This window comes from Lynx canadensis, chromosome A1 (assembly GCF_007474595.2).
Source record: "Lynx canadensis isolate LIC74 chromosome A1, mLynCan4.pri.v2, whole genome shotgun sequence".
Taxonomy (NCBI): Eukaryota; Metazoa; Chordata; class Mammalia; order Carnivora; family Felidae; genus Lynx; species Lynx canadensis.
This window is the reverse complement of record NC_044303.2, coordinates 115,566,596-115,589,159: the sequence shown is the minus strand read 5'-3', so window position 1 is coordinate 115,589,159 and position 22,564 is coordinate 115,566,596. Positions and strand designations below refer to the sequence as shown.

The 22,564-nt window shown below is 37.2% G+C and overlaps 1 protein-coding gene across 10 annotated transcripts in view; it reads right to left on the bottom strand.

Annotated features, from left to right (window-relative positions):
* Positions 1 to 9,575: 9,575 nt before the first annotated feature.
* MATR3 (matrin 3) overlaps positions 9,576 to 22,564 on the bottom strand; it is a 29,043-nt gene continuing 16,054 nt past the window's right edge. For 6 of the 10 annotated variants that reach the window (XM_030319153.2, XM_030319169.2, XM_032592974.1 and 3 more), the window contains 13 exons: positions 22,289 to 22,350; positions 21,293 to 21,334; positions 20,845 to 20,957; positions 20,570 to 20,622; positions 19,806 to 19,931; positions 19,162 to 19,287; positions 18,802 to 18,969; positions 16,361 to 16,492; positions 15,402 to 15,445; positions 14,939 to 15,314; positions 13,210 to 13,576; positions 12,613 to 12,734; positions 9,576 to 10,788 (listed from right to left, as the gene is read on the bottom strand). In XM_030319153.2, coding sequence (XP_030175013.1) covers positions 10,738 to 10,788; positions 12,613 to 12,734; positions 13,210 to 13,576; positions 14,939 to 15,314; positions 15,402 to 15,445; positions 16,361 to 16,492; positions 18,802 to 18,969; positions 19,162 to 19,287; positions 19,806 to 19,931; positions 20,570 to 20,622; positions 20,845 to 20,957; positions 21,293 to 21,334; positions 22,289 to 22,350 — 1,782 coding nt within the window. In that variant the 3' untranslated portion in view covers positions 9,576 to 10,737. The remainder of the gene's footprint in view (positions 10,789 to 12,612; positions 12,735 to 13,209; positions 13,577 to 14,938; positions 15,315 to 15,401; positions 15,446 to 16,360; positions 16,493 to 18,801; positions 18,970 to 19,161; positions 19,288 to 19,805; positions 19,932 to 20,569; positions 20,623 to 20,844; positions 20,958 to 21,292; positions 21,335 to 22,288; positions 22,351 to 22,564) is intronic. The other 4 variants (XM_030319185.2, XM_030319175.2, XM_032592976.1 and 1 more) reach the window with 3 other exon arrangements.

Below are 22,564 nucleotides of genomic sequence, written 5' to 3'. Positions count from 1 at the left end.
GCTTGGGATTCTGTCCCCCTTCCTCTGTGCCCCTACCCCACTTTCTCTCGAAATAAATAAACTTTAAAAAAATATATAGAAACAATAAGCTAAGACAAACTAACAGAAGGATACTAACTCGTCTACAAGCACCTGCATTTAGACAGGTTCAGGCACACACATACACACACTCTGAAGCTAGATCTTTGCGCACAGTCGCAAATTATGTATATATGGTCCCCAGGCAATATATGAAATCTTCTTTGTAGCTAAGGAAGGAAATATTCTGTCCAGAGATAATATAAAAGAGTGGGACCTCAAGGTCCAAGAGTTTCCTCTTCCATTATCCTGGTTGCACTGCCTTCCATACATTAATCCTTGCAATCATCATTGGCAAGCCTCAACATATATATTTTTACTGATACTAATCAATGTATAGTGTATAGTATGTGTAAAAATAATTGGATGTTTGAATAGGTATACACTGTATTAGAAAGGCACAAAAAGTAATTTCTTACCTTTGGGGAAGGAAGATAAGGGACTGAGATTTACTTTTTTACTTTTGTAAAATTTGAATATTAAAAGCACAGACCGGGGGCGCCTGCGTCGCTCAGTGGGTTAAGTGTCCACCTTCGCTCAGGTCATGATCTCATGGTTCGTGGGTTTGTGGGTTTGAGCCCCGCGTTGGGCTCTGTGCGGAACGCTTGCTCCAAGCCTGGAGCTTGCTTCAGATTGTCTCCTCTCTCCGTCCCTCCCTGCTCATGCTCTGTCTCACTCTGTCTCTCAAAAATAAATAAATGTAAAGAAAAAAATTTTTTAAAGCACAGGGGGTGCCTGGGCTAGCTTAGTTGGTAGAGGTTTCGACTCTTGATCCTGGGGGTCTGGGGTCTTGAGTTTGGCCCCATGTTGGCATAGAGCTTACTTAACAAAACAAAACAAAACAAACAAAAAAAACCCCAACATGCTTTTAGTATCTACTAAAAGTAAGAAAAAAAGAAAAAAAAGTTCCCTCCACGGGAAGGAATCTAGAAGAGGGCTACTCACGTTTAGGGCCATTTCACTCATTGAAGATCTGATTAAGAAAAAAAAGGTGGGGGGCACCTGGGTGGCTCAGTTGGTTGAGCGACTGATTTTGGCTCAGGTCATGATCTCAGGGTTTGTGAGTTTGAGCCCCAGGTCGGGCTCACTCCCATCAGTGTGGAGCCTGCTTTGGATCATCTGTCCCCCTTTCTCTGCCCCTCCCCTGCTCATATTCTCTCAAACATAAATAAACCTTAAAAAAATTCTGGTTTTGGTCAATCCAAAGCCCCAAAGAAGTGAACACAGTTGTTCTGCCATAGCCCCTGGGTGAACGTCTTTGGCTCTACATTTTCAGAGCTATAGTCTAAACTGGGAGGAAAGGTTTGGCTTTGTTGCTTGCTGGGCAAACATCTCTGGGAAGAAGGAGATGGTGTGGTTTTACAGGTCTGTGGAATATGATTCATCCGAGGAACCTGGAAGATAAACTATCAACCTGAGACTGGAAGAGGCATGAACAGGTGAGGAGAACAAAACCAAAATAGATGTTTATATAATCTGTAGTTGAACCAGACACTTAGAAGCCAATCACAAAATATTAGAATTTGTGACTTTGTATAAACTACTTGATTATACTGGTAATATTGAAAAGTATCTTTGATAAATTCCCATTTATTTTAAAAGTTTGTTTGAGAGAGACAGAGCGTGACAGTGGTGGAGGGGCAGAAAAAGAGAGAGAGAGAGAGAGAGAGAGAGAGAGAATCCCAAGCAGACTCCATACTGTTAGTGCAGAGCCCGATGTGGGGCTCAAACCCACAAAACATGAAATCTTGGCGTGAGCCAAAATCAAGAGTTGGATGCTTAACCGACTGAGCCACCCAGGGACTCCAGTAAATCCTGGTTTATTTTAATCTGAACCATTTAAAGGCTTGCACTGTCTTTCTCACACAAAGGGGTTAAGATTTCAATTCCTGGGGCACTTGGCTGCCTCAGTAGATAAAAGCATGTGACTCTTGACTGTGATTTGGGAGTTTGAGCCCCATCTTGGGGATAGAGCTTACTTAAAGACAAAAAAATTGGGAATATAGTTCAAATACTATTCCCAGCTCACAGTGAGGGTTCACCATTGTGGCTGAGGAAGCTTGACGGGCCCAGAGTACTTCCTTGGTATATTCTGGATATCCTTCAAAGGACCCTCTGCTCATTTGCAAAAATGCTCATGCTATGTCTGGATAGTGGTGGTGATGATCTGTCTATGAATGCAAAGTGCTGTTAGTAGAGCAGACACTATCAACATTTTGCCAATTATAAGAACAGACACTTCAATGAGACTATTAGAGGTCCAGTTCAAATACAGTGCAGAAACCTATTTGGTTTAGTTAGTAAAATGAATACTAACTTGAGATGGAGATCTAAGTAGGAATCAGAAGAGAGTATAGTAATGAAGTCCCAGGATGGCTGTAAATAAGCTCCCACTCTAAACTTCAAATGAATTATGGTGTAACAATAAAACATTAGTTATTAAAAAGCTGCATATATCCCTTGGTAGGGTTTGATACTTGATTTAAAAAAAAGGCTGCAAAATAGCACACATAAGCTTCTAAAATTATATATTTAAGAATAAGCGTATGTGGGTATAAATGCAAATATCTGATGGCATAGCAGTATCTGTAATAGTCTCTTTAGATTTCAAAACCTTAGAATAAAAAGTACCTTAGATTTCCAAAGATTTACTGTCTTCTGAATTAAAAAAATTTTTTTTTAACGTTTATTTATTTTTGAGAGAGAGAGAGAGACAGAGCATGAATGGGGGAGGGTCAGAGAGAGGGAGACACAGAATCCGAAACAGGCTCCAGGCTCTGAGCTGTCAGCACGGAGCCGGACGCGGGGCTCGAACTCACAGACCGCGAGATCATGACCTGAGCCGAAGTCAGACGCTTAACTGACTGAGCCACCCAGGCGCCCCTTTTTTCTATTTTTAAATGTTTTTATGTATTTTTGAGACAGAGAGAGGGAACGAGTGGGGGAGGGGCAGAGAGAGACAGAGAGAGAGAGGAGACACACAGAATCCGAACCAGGCTCTAGGCTCTGAGCTGTTAGCACAGAGCCTGACACGAGGCTCGAACTTACAAACTGAGAGATCATGACCTGAGCCAAAGTCGGGCGTTTAACCCACTGAGCTACCCAGGTGCCCCATATAGTCTGAATTCTCAATTGCATTTATAAACAGAAAAAAAAAATCACACCTTAAATAAAATCTATCTTATGTTCCTTTAGCAGTTTGGTAATGGTCTTGTCCCTATGCTCATTTGTATCGTGTGGAAGCTGGGAAAAGTATGTACCCCAGCATCACCGAGTCTTTAGAAAGGACCTAGCACTGTACTGTGGTGGTTAGCAATGGCCCCTGCTCTGAATATTTATAATTCAGATGAGGACACAAGAGCATCAGGCAACAAATTATGAATACCTACCATGTGCCAGAAGCGTCCTAGACATAGACATCACATGGCAGTAACTGGCATGATCTTTTCCTAGAAAAGTTGTTGATACCACCTCACACCCATTAGGACAGCTACTATCAAATAGGCAAAACGTAGTAAGGCAAGAATGTAGAGAAACTGGAGCCCTTGTGCAGTTGGTGGAAATGTAATATGGTACAGCTGCTGCGGAAGACAGCATGGAGGTTCCTCAAAAATTTAAAAATAACATTACCATATGATCCAGCAATACCACTCCAGAGTATATATCCAAAACAATTGAAAGCCAGCTCTCAGAGACATTATTTGTACACCTATGTTCATAGCATTACTAACAGTTAAAATGTGGAAAGAACCCATGCCTATTAACAGATTAGTGGATAAGCAAAATATGGCATATAAATACAATGAAGTATTAGTCTCTGAGGAGGGAATTCTGCAATATGCTACATCATGGATGAAACCTATGTACATTAAGTGAAATAAGTCACAATAAGACAGATACTGTAGGATACCACTTAAACAAGAGAATCAAAATCCTAAAAACAAGGTAACGATGGTTGTGAGGGGCCTGGAGAAGGGGTGGAGAGTTATTGCTTAATAGATAGCTTCAGTTTTACAAGATGGAAGAGTTATGGGGATGGAGGACGGTTGCAGAACAAAGTGAATGTAACACCACTGAACCGTATACTTAAAAATGGTTAAGATGATAAATTGCTATATAGATTTTACCCCTCCCCCCCCAAAAAAACCTATCCTTAGTTAAAAGGAGGATCAAATTTGTATAGGTTGAGTAGGCAGGATGAACAGGAGTTAGAAAGTAAGGTGAAGATGCAGAGTAGGTAAAGGTTTTTGCAGAAGGTGGATGTGTGTCTACATACTACAGAATACTGGAAGTTGGAAGGGCAGAGGCAATTCCCCTAAGACTGGCCAAACCCATTGTGCTTGCTTTACACAGCTCAAAGCTGCTGCTTAAAATGACAGGTCATGGGGTGCCTGCGTGGCTCATTTAAACAACTGACTCTTGGTTGTGGCTCAGGTCATGATCTCATGATTTGTAAGTTTGAGCCCCCGTGCCAGGCTCCATGCTGGCAGTGTGGAACCTACTTGGGATTTTCTCTCCCTCTCTTTCAATGCCCCTCCCCTGGTTGTGCTCTTTCTCAAAAAAAAAAAAAAAAAAAAAAAAAAAAAAAAAAAAAGCCAGGCCAGAGATATACCTACTGCTTGTGAGAAGTAGCCACAATCAGGAAAATGAATTAAGAGGTATCACTACAGCTTCACCATCCATCACACTAATGAACTGCCATACCTTCCCACCCACAGGCTCTCATGACACCGCAAAATAAACTACAGAATGCACATAAAGCAAGGATAAACTGGGGATTATCCTGATACAACTGGAGCAATAAAAATAGAAAACGAAAGTCCATATAGATTTGTAGTTGCCAAGAAAGTAGCTGTAACCCAATTGCTAAAGCCTTTTGATGTTTATAGCCAACTTAAAAAAAAAATTTATTTTTGTGAGAGAGAAACAAAGCACAAGTGGGGGGACAGGGGGCAGAGAGAGAGGGAGACAGAATCAGAAAACAGACTCCAGGCTCTGAGCTTTCAGCACAAAGCCCTAAGTGGGGCTTGAACTCGTGAACTGCGAGATCATGACCTGAGCCGAAGTCCAATGCTTAACCAACTGAGTCATCCAGGTGCCCCAGGAGATTTTATTTTTAAATCTCTACACCCTTGGGGCACCTGGGTGGCTCATTTAAGCGTCCAACTTCAGCTCAGGTCATGAACTCACGGTTCACGAGTTCGAGTCCCACATTGGGCTTTGTGCTGACAGCTCAGAGCCTGACTCTGCTTCAGATTCTATCTCCGTCACTGCCCCTCCCCTGCTTGTGCTCTCTCTCAAAAACAACTAGATTAAAAAATTTTTCAAATGATCTCTACACCCAACGTGAGGCTCAACTTTAACAACCCTGAGGCCAAGCCTCGTATACTCTACCGACTGAGCCAGCCAGGCACTGCTATAGCCAACTTTTAGAAATGGAACAAAAGTCATTTAAATCTGGAGTCAAATAGCCAATGAGAAACTACTGCTTTTTAAAAATATTTTTTAATGTTTTTTTATCTATTTAGTATTTGTTTTTGAAAGAGAGTTTGAGGCAGGGGTGGAGCAGGGAGAGGGAGACAGAGGAAGCGGGCTCTGTGCAGACAACAGAGACCGTTGTGGGACTGGAACTCACAAACTGTGAGATCACGAGCTGGGCTGAAGTTGGACGCTTAACCAAATAAGCCACCCAAGGCACCCCGAGAAACCACTACTTCTGATTGAAAGCTAGCAAAGTTGAGCAAATAGGAATTGGTCCTGCTTTAACACTGTATATACAAGTGCAAAGACTGAAACCTGAGTACTGTCCTGTATCAAAGGTAGGACATCCCTGGTGCTCTCGGCACATCACACTTTGCATCAGGTCTTTGGGGCCAATACTTCATTATCAATGCTACCACGTATGGAGCAAAAGGACATCATGGCTCAGAGGTCTCCAAAGCTGTACTTAATGCCATCCCACTCTAAGTTTACATATGCTACTGGGGTGGGCATTAATGTCCATTTTTTTGTCTACCACATTCAATATAGACTGCCTTTCCTTTTCATTAATTTTCACATTCTTTATTGTACATTTGGCTTTACGGAGTTCTTAAATTATGTTGAAATTATAAACTAAGGCTAGAATTTTATGTTCATAGAAAGGCCAGTGCTAAAAATCTTAAGATAAATCCTGTAGTATGTTAACATAATCTTAAAAATTAGTATTACATTCCAACAGTCCTCACCCATAATTTTTTCATTTTAATCTCTGTAATCTGATACCTGTTTTTACCTTCAGATTTTTACCTAATAATGAGCACTTTGAGCCTCACCCAGTATCAAAGACAGTTAATCAATCAGCAAGTTATACATACTTGAGGGACTGAGGTAGCTATTTTCATTTTGCTATTCACTTGAAACTTCAACAAACTAGTTGTTATTAAGCTTTTTCACTAGTTACTATGTTGTAATTCACAGTGGAAAAAGAGAAAAAAGGAAAAGAAACATCCAGTTAGGCAAAATAGTGAATTCCCAAGACTTTGTTTCTGCCGCACTAGCTTTCCTTGAAATGTGATTGTACTAAGTCCTCAGAAAATTACGACTCAAATGTTCTGAGCAAAAGATAAAAGACACACTTGGGAAAGCAGTAGCTAGGGTTCTGAAATGGAGTATCTCCCATTAGTTTTTATAAAAATGCTTTGCACAGGCTTCCAAATGGTGATTATTTTCCACCATTTCCTGTAGTTGTTTGCAACAGCAGCAAAAGCAGCACTTCCAAAGGAGTTCCTAAAGCAGGCTCGATTTCAACTGCTTAACCAAAATACTTCTGTTCAGCTACAGGTAAGACAATCATTCTCAACGTGTGGCCTCTTTATGTGACATCACCATCACCTGGTAACTTGTTAAAAATGCAAATTATCAAGACTACCCCTAAACTAGCAAATTAGAAATTTAACCCAGCTAGTGCCTAGTGACCCAGCCACATTTTCAGAAAGAGCACACGACAGCACTTGAGTGGGGAAAGGGTAGAGTGAGAATCCCAAGCAGGCTCCAAGCTGTGAGCACAGAGCCTGATCTCATGAACCCTGAGATGACCTGAGCCAAAATCAAGATTCAGATGCTTAACCAACTGAGCCATCCAGGTGCTCCACAGCCATGTCTTAACAAAATTTCCAGATAATTCTGATGCATGCTAACATTTGAGAACCAAACTAAAGGAAAATAATTCACACTATCATTTTGTTACTAGTGTTGACTCTAAGCATCTTTTTTAAAAATTTGAGAGAGAATCCCAAGGAAGCTCTGCACTGTTAGCGTGGAGCCTGACATGGGGCTTGTTCTGATGAACTGAGACCATGACCTGAGCTGAAATCAACAGTCGGATGCTCAACTGAGCCACTGAAGTGCCCCAACTCTTAAAAAATCTTGACCTTACGCCTAACAGTCACAGGACTAGCATCAAACTGAAGGGCATTCTGCTTTTAAAAAGGTTTTAAGTAACGTCTATACCCAATGTGGAGCTCAAACTTAAAATCCCAAGATCAAGAGTCACATGCTCAGGGGCACCTGAGTGGCTCAGTCAGTTGAGCTTCCACCTTTGGCTCAGGTCACATCTCCTAATCCGTGAGCTCAAGCCCCACATCAGGCTCTGTGTTGGCAGCTGAGTGTGGAGCCCGCTTCGGATTGTCTCCTTCTCTCTTGCAAATAAACACTGGGGGGGGGGGGGGGGACACAAGATCTACCCACTGAGCCAGCCAGGTGTCCCTGGAAGGGCATTTTAACCCCAGCTGACAAACAGCTCAGGGTTGCCAGAGAACACAATCCCAAACTCATTACCATTCAATACTTGAGCTTTCAGCTACACTAAGCTATATCCTATAATGGAGACCAATAAAAGAGACCACACAGAGCTGCTCCCAGCCCAAGCCCAAGCGATCTTAAATAACCCACACTGACTGGACCTAACATTTCATGATTCAAAATTTTTAATGTTTATTATTTTTGAGAGAGACACAGCATGAGCAGAAGGGCAGAGAGAAAGGGAGACAGAATCGAAAGCAGGCTCCAGGCTGTCAGCCCAGAGCCCAACGCAATCACTTGAACTCACGGAGATGGTGACCTGAGTTGAAGTTGGATGTGCCCCCACCCCTTTTTAAGATTTTAAAGGAATCTCTCCACCCAAAGTGGGATCTGAACTCACAACCCCAAGATCAAGAGTCGCATGCTCCACTGAGTCAACTGAGGCACCCCGCTGTTTTTAAATAATGTTCTGCAGTGTTCCAGCAGGTTTCCACTACACATCATTCTCTTTACTCAGTAATGTTACATTCTACTGTTCAAACCCACTGAAAACCCATCATGAACAAAGCTAGGCAAAAAATAAAGTCTATTCCTCTTTGATAACTCTAATACCTGCATTAACACTTAACAGGCTGTATTTTGTGTTCCCCATCACCCTAAAAGAGGGGCACGAGGAAACCTCTAAGAAGGAATTCAGGGAATAGAGTACCTTAAAATTTTCCTTAGAACCTTAGACTATAGGAGATGGTGTAGTTGGTGGCCAGAAATCCACTCTGCTCATTAATAAAATTTCAAGTGGAACTTTTAGGGTACCCTAATCAGTTTTACAGCTAGTCAATGAAAGCCTTATCAGAGTCACTCTGAGATCCCACATTTATGAGCTATATAGGCTTAAAAAATACTACTACAAATTTAAGGGGTTTCTAAAATTTTCCCTCACAGAGGATTTACCTAAAGGCTAAAATGGTGTCAGGCAAAATGTTCTTAAACTTGACAGCAGGTTTACGTGGAAACATTCCCATGAAAAAAGGTTTGCCATAATCTGGGAAATAGCTGTTACAGATTTATCTATCACTGGTAATTTATGTATGAGAATTTCTACTTCCTAAATGTTATCAAATGAAGACATTAAACTTTTTTTTTTTTGTACAGCCTGGTACAGCCAACAAAGTAGGACCTACGGAAAAAAGCTATCACTGACAGGAAACAATTAGGGATTCCAATGCACATAAAATACTTTGGGTTGCTTGCTGTTAGTTAAGTTGGAATTAAAAGCTGGTAATTAGTAAAGACCAAAATTAAACTACAGAAGTAAACTGGCAAGGATTTTTTGTACATGTCACATTAGAAAAACATTAACTGCCTCTGAGAAGTATACCATAAAATTTTGATTCATCTTTTAATACACCTGGATCTAAGAGTTTCAAAGAATTCCTAGAAATTCTTGTATTTTTTAAAATTAAAAATTTATTTTTTAACAATAGGTAATAAATCCCTTATACCAAGAATCCCAACAGATTTTGAAAAGCTAGTAGAACTAATTCTTGATATTCCATGTTATTCCCAACTTTACTGTTTCATACTTAGGCCTAAACACAAGCTTTTACCATTTCTTCACCCTTAGCATTTTAATGTCCAAAGGTTTTTAAAAGCCCCATTCCACACACCACTTTTTGTCATGTAACAGGAACAAGAAATCCACCAGCACCAAAAACTTTAAAACTCAGTTCTTTAGTAGCAGTCTTTAGAACACTCTAGATTAAAAATGTAGTAATTTGTTAAAGCATGCAAAAGAGTGTAACAGTGAATAAAAACCACAACTGACAAAAATATTGGTTAACATTCCAAATATGTATAACCAATGAACTTGGCCTAGGTTTTTTGTTTTTTTATTGGTATTCACTTCAGAAACTTGAATCCACAGATATAAGCAGTATATTACCAGAAAGTTACAAGTAAACACAGATTATACATGCAAATTTCTGTTCACAAAGGTCACATGTGCAGGTATATGAATTAGAAGCGTGCGTCTAGTTTATGGCCAAACTTTTTAAAATGCAGAAATGTAAAATTACATCTTGAAATATGAAGAGATGGTCTACACACTTCAAAAATCAAATGTTGCTTATACCAGATGTATGACAGCTACAGGATTCAAGTGACAAGCAATAAGATCTCAAGAAATTAATACTGCTCAAAGGGAACGGGAATATTTTTACATTTCACTGAAAATACATTGACTACTAGAATACGAAATCTAGCAGGAACTTAGGGGAAAAAAATTACAAAAATCTAAAGCCAATTACTTAGTATTTCTTATTACCTAAACAACAGCATGACATTAAAAGAAAACTGCACCTGCATTATAATTGCCAATCTCATATTAATGAAGATATCCAAATAAAACGCAACCAAAAACCTTCAAACTCCAAATGATGAGAAGTCTGCAAAAGGCTCAGATTAAAATGCGGAATGTTTCAGATGAAAGTAATAAAAATACCATTGGTTTTGTTCTTTATTGAATGGAATCAAAAGTTTTGACATTTCTTTGAAGCGTGGAACTAAATTTCATTTCTCTGATTCTAGGTATCTTTTTTCTTAGTGGTGCAAGTTGTCTTAAGTAACTTACAAGTCAGTCTCTACAAAGTACTTCTGTCTGTTACCATTTTGATAAAACAAAAACAATTCTTCATTAACTTAACCGTATATGTATTTTTGCTGTAACACTTAACACATGAACAGACATCTAATATTTTTCCACTAAAACAAAAGAGTACAATAGTTTTCTTCTAACTACCAGTATTGTATTTAAAAAAGGTTAACATTAAAAACAAAGAACCATTATTTTCTTTGAAATTGTTAAGCTTCTTGCACATCTTAAGCTTCCTTCTTCTGCCTGCGTTCTTCTGCCAATTTATTCAGAAATTTCTGAAAAGGAAAAAAAAAATTACAGGGATTAAATCACATAAGAAACACCTAAGTGAATTCCAAAATGAAATATTCTATCCAAGTTTATTCAGAATTTGAGTGTAATTTAACTACAACCTTACCAATATTTTACAAATTCAATTATTCTTGTTAAGTCAGTGTACAAAACTAAACTAGTTCACAGTACACAAGATATGGGGGAGAATGATAAAATGTGAAAAAAAGATTATTTCAACTTGCAATTAATATTAACTCACACAGTTAAGAAAACAAAGACCATACTTGCATAGAAGAACTGCCACTGCTCCAAAAACACAGATTAGTTAAAATAACATGCATTTATTCAGTGTGCCTTGCATTAAACTAACATTTTCTTAAAGGGCCAGCCAGCAGTATTTATTTTAAGTCTGTGGGCTGTTCTTTATTTCATCTACTCAATTCTGCTGTTACAGCAATAAAACCAGCCATAAACAGTACTTAACTGAATGACTGTGACTGTGTTCCCCCAGAACACCTCATTTACAAAAGCAGTGGCCCCTGTATTACACACCTGTAACTTCTAGGGTTCTTGGACATACTAAAACATTAATAAGTAAATTTCCCTCAACAAATCTAAAAGATTCAAAGTTTTTTTGACTTTTGGGTAGAATTTCTCAACTATATCACAGTTTCTCCAAATTGCTGAGAGGGTTAAAAGCCACTATATCCTAAAGGGAAAAAACACTCAGGAAAGTATCAAGTCATTATCATAATCAGCAAAAATGTAGTGCATGGTAAATTTTAATGAAGTTGACAAAGTTCCTTTAGAATAAAGAGAGCCACCTCTCTTTAGAACACCTCCAACAGAACAAATATCTAGAAAATTATAATAGAAAATATTTACAAGTCTATCATTTATAAAGGATCAAATACCAGGATACAACTTGTGTCTTAATACTCTCCTTTGTAACAGTTTCTGCCTCCATACAGCTAAATACCAAAACAAGTATTATTTGTTTGCTGCTACTAATGGGATTAACCACCATTCTTTTTTCATAGGCATAATGGGAAGATACATACAGGTAGCAAAGAACATTTACATTTAAAACTAGTGACGTAGCCAAGAACTGGAATTATTTCCTAAATTCAAGCCTATCTTTATCCATCTAAATCAACATACAGAGCACATTTGATGACTGAGTATACAATGAGCTCTGTATTAGAAAGCAGTGTAAAAAACCAGGTTATCTGTAATTCAGTTCTTTAACTTCTTTCAAGTTTTACACCATTATCTGTTTCAACAGTCCTTAAAAAAGTCACTAACAACAACACCGAATTTCAAAATCTAGTAAGAGAAATTCGTTATGATTATTTATTCATTTATCCTTTTACCTTTATCTCTCATTGGTCATATAACTCACAAAATATCATTATTAATAAACAACTTAAAGGTGATATAAACATCATTAAGTATAAAGAGACATGGCACTTTATAGAAGTTGAAAAAGCTTTTCATTATTCCACTTGGGATTTCAGGCCTCCAGGATCTTCCCAATTAGAGAAATTACACTCTCACAACGCTTAGTCAAGAATATTTAAGTAACTTTAATTACATCAGAATCTTAGAACATGGCTAGAAAATTATTCAATTGAATGTACCATAGAAAAAGGCTCAAGAGATGTTTCTAGAATCCACTAAACTGTTTAAGGCCCATCAATAAAGAAGTAAATGTGTCATCTCTAGGATGGGTCTACAGAAAGTACCACACACATTTTACTTTATACAAATTTACATTATTTGTTAGTTTTCATAAAAGAACTCTTCTCTTTTAGGTTCAGCCTTACCTTTAATTTCTGATAATGAGGAAGGCTGCTGCAATGAGTATTCTTTGCAACTTCTTCATTTGTATAAAAGAGTGAACACAGCTTACAGTAAAACCCTGTTTTAGGTATCACATAGTCTATACCTAGAACACAAACATACATTCTTACAAATTTAGTAAACTGAAGATTTAATTAGCGTTGTCAAATGTCTTTTTCCGGTCAATGTAATTTGAACAAGATAATATTGGTGAGAAGTCCAATATAACCTAAGCTAAAACAAAACAAAAGCCATGATATCAGTAGTTAATTGTACTCAATTGACAGTTAAGGTCCCACCTAACTGCATTCTTAAAAAGGCAGAAATACAAAAGATAAAGAAAAAGCAATGTGAAGTTCTCAGAAACCTTTACGCGGAGAAAGAATATATTATGAAATGGTAACAAAAGATAATACAAAATGAGAGTTGGTTAAGTGGAAAAGAATGTATTAAGATTTACAAAATGTTCTGCAGAGAAATAGATTTAAAATGGTATCAGTTTATGTAAGACCAATTTAAAAATCTTATTTAATAAGAACTTGGGGAGGGTGAGAGGGGAAGAACAAAGCCTTAAATCTCACCAACAGGAACATTGGGCTGGTATGGTCCAATTCTATACTCATCTGGGATTGTATAGTCCTCCTTGTTTTCATCACTTTGGCCATCCGCATTTTCACTTGTATCTTTGTTGGGATCATCAGCATTCTCAGCAGATTCCGCACCTGGTTCTGTATTTTCCTCATTTTTAATTCCATTTTCCAACGCTGCTTCGTTTTCTTGATCAAGTTCCTCGATCTTGTCCACCTTAATTTCAACCAAACCATCATCATTTTTGTCACCAGATCTAAATGTCATGCCCGATTTACGAAGTTTCTGACGTTCCGAATCTTCCTCATCACCAACCTCATCTAGAGTGACAAAACCTTCCATACTCCCTGGGAAACGACGCTGTTAAGAAAGACAAATTTACTCTGCAACAATTATCCTGCAGCATCCCTTCCATTTGCTTTACTTGAAGGGAAAGGGATAGCGTCTTTGTCTTTATTTATTCTCTCAAAATACTGACTTTCTCCCCCAAAATCAGATTTTTTAAACAAAAAAACTTAGTTTTAAAACTAAATAAAGGCTTGCCTCACAAAAAGAGCAGAAAATAAATGAAATAAGGACATTATATTCTACACTTGCTGTAACTATTATGCTACAAGGGATTATGTATCAAAAATGTGATTTGATAAAAGCAGTTCAATGGTATCCTTTGGAAGACAGTATCTTAGGATACAACTGTTGTTTAGAGAATATGCAGTCTAAAATAGTGTAGTGGTTTAAAAAAAAAAAAAAGCAAGCTCTAGAGCATGACCTATGTTTCAAGTTTAGATTCTGCCACTTACAAGCAGGATGACTGTAGACAATTTATTAAACTTCTCTATGCCAAATTTATTCATTCATGAAATGGAGTCAACAAAGGTATCTACTACAGTTACTTTGAGGACTAAACTAATTAGCATATAAAAAGAGCTTACAAAATTTATAGCATATAATAAATGCTCAATAATTATCAGCTCTTAAGACTGCAAATGGATTCTGCAACAATCCACTTCAAGGAAAATAACTTTATCTGACCTACCCATCAACATCTGGAGATAAAAATTCGTTTTCTAATAGCTGGAACGTTGCTTACAAAAACCAATGGACCAAGATTACTGAGATCTCATTGTAACAGCCATTTAATGCAAGGGCATTTTAATACTCTAATCCTCATCATAGGTAATTCAGTACACCAGTCTCTTGTTTTACTCTTTATGCTATGCATATGTTTGTCTATTTGAGTTCACTTTAAATGCTTTTATGTGTTCTCAAAAAAGGTCTTCAAATATTGAGTATCTTCAGATATTGAATTATCTGATCAAGCTTTTCGTTCTCAAATAGGAAAATTCTTCAAGTCTAACACTTTTTAAATGAGTGGCTGAATGTTTTAAGTATCTTGGGGTCAGTTAACTTAAACTCATATCCCATCTTTTTAAAAGTTCGACTACCAGGCTGCCTACCAGTACTTACACACTACCACCACAGTACACAAATAAAAGTCAATTTCCTTCCTTGCTAAAAATTTCCCTGTGAGTTGACACTTTTTTATATCTATTTTAAAAGTTACTTAACCTACTTATTGCAGAGTTTACTTTTAAAAATTTACCTGATTTTTTCGAATGTAAGTGACTAGTTCTCTTTAATCTGACCCTGCTAATGTAAATAGGAAACATTTATCTGATCTAGTTTTCTGTTCAAACAGGTCAATATACAATCTCCCTTTACCTTTTTAAGCTTTTTCTTTGCAGCTGCTGAAGCACTGGCATTTCCATCTTTTTTCACAGCTTTGTCTGAAGGTTCCTTTTTCCCATCAGAAGCCACATCACCTAAATTAGCAAGATCTGTCTCATCTCCCACTGAACTGCCACTTTCTAGCAGTGCGGCTGCTTCTTCCTCATCGACAAGAAGCTCATCTTCAGATTCAAGAAGCATGTTAGGTTCTTGCTCTGCTTGGTCATCCTTTGTATCTTTTTCACCATCTTCACCTGACTTCTCCTCTTGTTCTTTACCTTCAGTTGTACTTTCAGTCTTCTGGGAACCATCAATTTTGGATTTCTTATCACTTGGAGATTCTTTGCCATCTGGAGAATAAGATCTTTTCCTGAAATCAAAAGGATACCCCTCAATTAATTCTGAGTTGGAAAACAAGTTTAAAATACTAGCGTATATACACACAAAACAAAATTACCGAGATTTATCTTTTTTCAGTAAGTCAATGCCTCTGTTGGGAATCTACAAGACAAAATTTTGTAGAAGTTAAATAAATGTATTAGAATATGTTCATTTGCAGATTATATGATTATCCAATTAACTAACATTTGATAACCATCCTTTATATCATCAACTAAGCTTATTCAAGCTCTGTAACCGTACCTTAGAATTTAAGCTGCTTAGGGTCAGCAGTTCATTATAATCAACATTTCAACAAAGCGGCAGAACAGTGGATAATAAATATTTTGGTAGCAGAGCTCTGTTCAAATAAAATCTTTAAATAGAATAAAGCAATAAAGGCATTTCTTACACAGTACCATTAAAAAAACAAAACACTTCTGAAGAACACCAGGGGGGAAAAAGGTTGGTATCTTTAAAAAACCAAATCCTGGGGCGCCTCGGTGGCTCAGTCAGGTTAAGCAGCCGACTTTGGCTCAGGTCATGATCTCGCGGTCTGTGAGCTCGAGCCCCGCATCCAGCTTTGTGCTGACAGCTCAGAGCCTGGAGCCTGTTTCGGATTCTGTGTCTCCCTCTCTGACCCTCCCCCATTCATGCTGTCTCAAAAATAAATAAATGTTAAAAAAAAAATTTTTTTTAAAAACCAAATCCTTTATTCTTAGCAAACAAAAATGTTTATAAGAATGCCATGGCGTGGGGCGCCCAGGTGACTCAGTTGATTAGGCATCTGACCCTTGATTTTGGCTTAGGTCATGATCTCACAGTTTATGGAATCGAGCCCTGAGTCAGGTTCTTCCCCGACAGCATGGCGCCTGCTTGGGATTCTCTCTCTCCCTTTCTCTCAGCCCCCTCGCCCTCAGCTTGGTGTTGTTCTGTATCTTAAAAAAAAAAAAAAAAAAAAAAAAAAAAAAAAAAAAAAAATGCTGTGGCTTAAAATATGTGAGATTTTATAATGATGACAAATCCAGTACTACATACCCTCAGTACCAATTTTTTATATTTTTCTGACAAGTCAACTTTAACACATCTCCCCTGAAACCAAAGGGCCTTTTTCAAACAGTGGTCGACCATTGCCATTGCATCTTCTCTGGTCTCCATCTCAATAAAAGCCTTTAAAAAAAAGAAAGAAAAAAAAGAAGAACATTAGTTTTCAAAGAACTGCATTTAACTCTGGTGCTTATTATTTTTTTTAATCCATCTGTTAGGAAAATTTAGTTTTTTAATAGAGACCCCAGTAAAAGTTAAAAATCACCCAATTACAAAGTAGCACTAAATATTAAAACATCTATATGTTTTCTGTACGTTTTCTGTAATATAAATAAAAAGATAAAGTAATTAGCTTAGAAGCTATTACTCAAAATACTGTAAGAAAAATTAATTAAAAAGTATGGGGGCAACCTGGGTAGCTTAGTAGGTTCGGTGTCCGACTCTTGATTTCAGCTCAGGTCATGATCCCAGGGTCATGGAATCAAGCCCCGCGTCAGGCTCTGTGCGGACAGTGTGGAACCTACTTGGGATTCTCTCTCCCTTTCTCTGACCCTTCTCTGTTACACTCTCTCTCAAAATAAAAAGTCTGGAAAGGGGCACCTGGGTAGCTCTGCCAGTTAAGTACCCAACTCTTGCTTTCTGCCCCTCCCCTGCTTGTGCTCTCTCAAAAATAAACAAACATTAAAACAATAAAAAAAATAGTCTGGAAAGATACAAACTCAGAATGCCCTTAAAAAAGACTTAACAAGGGGCGCCTGGGTGGTGCAGTCGGTTAAGCGTCCGACTTCAGCCAGGTCACGATCTCGCGGTCCGTGAGTTCAAGCCCCGCGTCAGGCTCTGGGCTGATGGCTCGGAGCCTGGAGCCTGTTTCCGATTTTGTGTCTCCCTCTCTCTCTGCCCCTCCCCCGTTCATGCTCTGTCTCTCTCTGTCCCAAAAATAAAATAAAAACGTTGAAAAAAAAAAGAAAAAAAAAAAAAAAAAAAAAAAACTTAACAACAGGGGAACCTGAGTTGCTCAGTGGGTTGGGTGTCAGACTTTGGCTCAGATCATGATCTCATGGTTGGGGAATTCAAGCGCCATGTCTGGCTCTGTGCTGACAGTTCAGAGCCTGAAGCCTGCTTCAGATTCTGTGTCTCCCACTACTCTCCTGCTCGTGCGTACTCTCTCGCTCAGAAACAATACACATTAAGGGGAGGTGTGGGTGGCTGGCTTGGTTGAGCGTCCTACTTTGGCTCAGGTCATGATCTCATGGTTCGTGGGTTCAAGCCCCATGTCAGGCTCTGTGCTGACAGCTTGGAGCCTGGAACCTGCTTCAGATTCTCTGTCTCCCTCTCTCTGCCCCTCTCCTGCTCCCACTCTGTCTCTCCCTCCCTCTCTCTCTCTCAAAAATAAACATTAAAAATAAATGTTTAAAACATAAACATTAAAAAATATTAAAAAAAAAAAAGAGTTAACAAAATAAACATTCTCCTTACTCTGGATTTTTAAAATGAAAAATACAAGTTGACAACTTAACTCACCCATTCAATTCACTTAATTTGAAGTCTAAAACATCTACAGAGTTAAAGCACTCTTGGAAAATGCTGGTGTGATTATAAATTGGTACTATTTTTTTAAGACCAATTTGGAAATATCAAAGTAAAAAAGACATCAGGATCCAAAAGTCTAATTCTGAAATTTTATCCTTCAATTATATGATCTGAATATGCAAAAATTCACATGCTGCCAAGTCCAAAGCAACACCAATGGTACAGTCCAAAAAACTAGCAACTCTAAATATCCACCAACTCAAGAAGTTAAATTTGTTATAGTTTTTAGTCAATGTAATCCACACAATGATATAATACCACTTGAGGGAAGAAAAAACAGCATAACTATATACAAACTAATATTTTTGAAAGCAAACTTTAAAAACAAATAGCGTTACTAGTCTAGGCAAGAGAAGGAAATCTTTACTTCCCACTTTATAATTTTCAGTATTTATCTTTATACATTAAGAAAATCTAGTAGGACTTAAAGAAATCACCATTTATCAGTTAGGCTAAGAATATTTATCTAGGAGGGGAGACTGGGTGGCTCAGTCAGTTGAGCTTCCAATTTCGGCTCAGGTCATGAACTCATGGTTCCTGAGTTTGAGCCCTGTGTCAGGCTCTGTGCTGACAGCTCAGAGCCTGGAACCTGCTTCGTATTCTATCTCTCCCTCTCTTTTTCTCAAAAATAAACAAACATTAAAAAAAAAAATTTTTTTTGAATTTTTAAAAAGAAAATTTATCTGAGAAGATGAATTTAATTACCTCCCCCTTCACTAAAAATATATACCAAAAAAAAACCCCAAAACAAAAAAACCAAACAAGAAACAACCAAACAAAAAACCCCTAAAAGTGAGATTTACTGAAAAGTAATCTTAAAAACCTTTTATCTGTGGTATTACCTGGCTTTTCATCCTCATCAGTATATAATTTTTAATTTTTCCGTAAGGTTCAGCAAGCTTGAGAACTGCACTATCCGAATAACCAGAATGAGGTAAATTGCTGAGATGTATCACACGCCCAAGTTCTTGCTTCTGATCAAATTTCTGGTCTGGTTTCCCTTCAGGTTTCTAAATAATAAACAGAAAATAACAATAGGTAAACAAACAAAAGGCAAGTCAAATGTTGGTAGGTATGCCATACTTACTTACTGATAGTGAAGATAATCCTATTTATTAGTAGCAACTTAAAATAGCTAGTTAATAAGCATTAAAATGATGTACAAATGTTGGTGGTACAAATGGGAAAAGAATTGTTATTACCTTTATTCTTTTATACTTCTGGGATAAGTGAACTCTCACTGGCTTGCCAAATACTAATGCTGGTGTGGTTGTGTAATAATCCACTGCAGCCTGAGCATCCTCTGTGGTTGCCATTTCAATAAATGCCTAAAATTGCACAAAATTAATATTTCTAAAACAAAACAGAAACACCGCCCAAGTCTTTCTAGATATATTTAATCATTAGGAAGCATTTTTAAGAGTCTGAAAGCAGAACAAAAATCCCAAAATTGCTATTTGCTCTTTTATTAAAGGTCATCTCAGATTTTATTACCTTCATGCTATTCAACTGTGATTTATTGTCTACTGGATTTGAAATAATAACTTGGCACTATTTTGATAAAAGTGTGGAATCACTTCCCAAAGAATTACCATTCTTTTATAGCTCATATAGTAATGTAATGACAATTTAACTGCTTAAGGATCACAATTAATAAAGTTACTCAATAATCCGTTAGGACTAGAATTTAATATTATTGACATGCATCAACTATTTGCTTTTTTCTCTATCACATTCCATGTTAATGATTTAAGAATACACGGAGATCTTTTTCAAATACAAAATCATAAAAAAAACCTTTAAGAAGTATATTAGTAATGAATACAGCACTGATTTCAACTCATACCTCATTAATTTTATTTAGAATCAGATGATTTGAAATGACTCCAAATGGTTCTACCAACTGTAATAGTTGATATCTCAAGTTTTTCCCTCGCTGAAAATCCATGATATGAACAACGCGGCTGGTTTCCTATCCATTAGGAAAAAAAAATCAAGTCAAGAGGTCTCTTTAGAATCAAGACGAAAGGACTTTCATAGTCTAACCAGAATAGATTTAAAACAACTCATAACATTCTAGAGAATTTTGTAACTACACAGGAAATCAGATTCACTGGAGTATATCTTGAAGATTCAGAGAACAGACTCTGGACTGGTTTTAAAAAAGAATACTGTGTGCTTAACTGGATAGCAAAATTTGTTACACTCAAGGTGTAATCTCTATAGTATGGGTATATGAAAATGAAAACGTTTATCAAAGTCATATAAAAGGCTGATTATTTTCAAATTATAGCAGTCTCCCTATAATAAAGGATTACAAGACAGATTCAATTCACAAAGATTTGAAAGTTAAGTAAAAAAAAAAAGGGAGGGGGGCAAGGAGTGCCTGGTGGCTGGGTTGTCCAATTCTTGATTTTTGGCTCAGGTCATGATCTCACAGTTGTGAGATGGAGCCTCTGCACTGATTGTGAAGCCTGCTTAAGGATTCTCTCTCCCTCTGCCCCTCCCCCATGTGTACACTCAGGCTCTCTCTCTCTCAAGGGGGGGAAAAAGTTAAATCACATTTCCCCAAACAGCAAATAAAGTAAAATCAAAAGCTGTATTACTGACCACTCTGCCTTTTTGCATGTGTCTTGGTCCTTGCAGGTTTCCATTCCCAGCACCTTTATGGAGAAAAAGTTACTTTTTTCAGTCTTATAATAAGTATGAAAACTGGCCATCTTTCAACACAAACCAGAGTTTATCAAAAATACCAGGAGAACCATGTCTTTTAAAGTGATGCTATTTTCTAATAACATTTCAATGAGGCTTCTTTTGCCTCTAATGACTACATTTAATTTTTATGGTGAAAGTTCTTAGGGAAAAGTAACAAATTTTATAATCACCCAGATTTCCTCTTGGTCCAACTGCTGGTCCCCCAAGATGAAATGAGGGGGGTGGAGGTCCCAGAATTCCTGGTGCTGGGTTTGTTGATTGCTGCAACATGAATGGATCACCCCTAGTAATGTGAGACATAAAATATAAAAAATGACAAAGAGGTCTATCAGAAGTAATTAAGATTTATTGTTAAAACACCCCTTTTATGATTGTAATTCCAATCTCTGTAGGCATTTTTATGTGAAGTAACTGGGGAAAAAGCTACAAAAATAACATAATAACAATTACTAGCATAATATAGTTTCTAAAGAATCTTTTACCCAGTGACTTTTACCAAACTCTCATATTCGATAAAGATATTCATGAAATATTTTTTGTTTATAAATTTTGAAAGTTTAACCTGAATTCCTTATAATGATCTCCTTTACAAACAACAGCTTAAAAATTTTAACTTACATTGTGTGTCCTGTATCATTGTCAGGATTCCATTCGGGGTAGCTTTAAAGAGACCAGAAAATTAACTTTAAAATAAAACTGTCCTTTTCACAAATAGCCTTGTTTGGCCTTTAAAACAAGAGATTATTTATTAGTAGAGTTAATGAGAGTCTAAGTGTTAGAAATATCACAGTTTACAACATCATAGATATTTCCAAAAACATCAAATTAATCCAAATGAACAAGAATAATCTTGTTCAGTATTGCAAAAGTAGGTAATATATGTTGAAGTTTAATTTTTTAATCTATTTGTTAAGTCGTAAGTAGGGAAAGCGCTGCATGGAGAATTGGAAATGTGCATCTACAGGGAAATGAGAACTGACCACAGATTTTCCTTCTCCAATATTAAATACCAGTACCCACTATAGAGGTGAGCTGTGGCACTACAAAAGAAAAGAAAACCCAACAGAGCTAACATATGTGAAAACTGGCATTCTAGTGAAGAATGGCTATGTGTGCTGTTTAGGCAGGGAGATTCTTTAGGAATCCAATTCCATTCCAGCAGCTTAAATCATAACCAAAAGGAAGTCAAAAACAAAAAATACATCTTGAAGGATTTTGTTTGACAACTAACTTGTGATTTCTAATGACTTTTCCCCTTTTCTACTCTGTATTTTTAGAGCATGTATCATGGTTATTGAAAATGTTTAAGTCTATTGTACACATCCAAGCCCATCTTTAAGTCTATTTTAAATTCTTTCAATTTGTAGAAAAGAACCAATGTTTATTTGCCCTACAAGTAGTATTAAATCATAAAATACCACTATCACTGCACCTAATATTTCAAATGAGATTCCAGATCTAAACATTTTGTTTTCAATTAGTAATGCCTGGTCACTATCAACTATGCAGTGATAACAATGTGGATATTACAAGCAAATGATGAATTCCCAAAACCAATCAATGGCTGTTTCTGATTCACGGTATGGATGCTTTAAAGGTATTTCAAACTCCTACATTTCAAGAAGAAGCTGGCATCGACGACTGTGACTTGCTCCATTGATATGTTGACTCCACTCCTGCAGTAAAGTAAATTAGTAGAATTAACAAAAATAAAGCTAAAATATTTTCATTTGAACCATTCAAATTCTAGAAAGTTAATCTATTTGCAGTATCATAGGCTGTAGAAACATGTGACCATTCATTAGTCACAGTTAATTAATTTAAAACCATTTCTCTTAATCCTTGCAGCTTGATCCTGCCCTCAAATACGCCATGCACATTCTTGGAAAA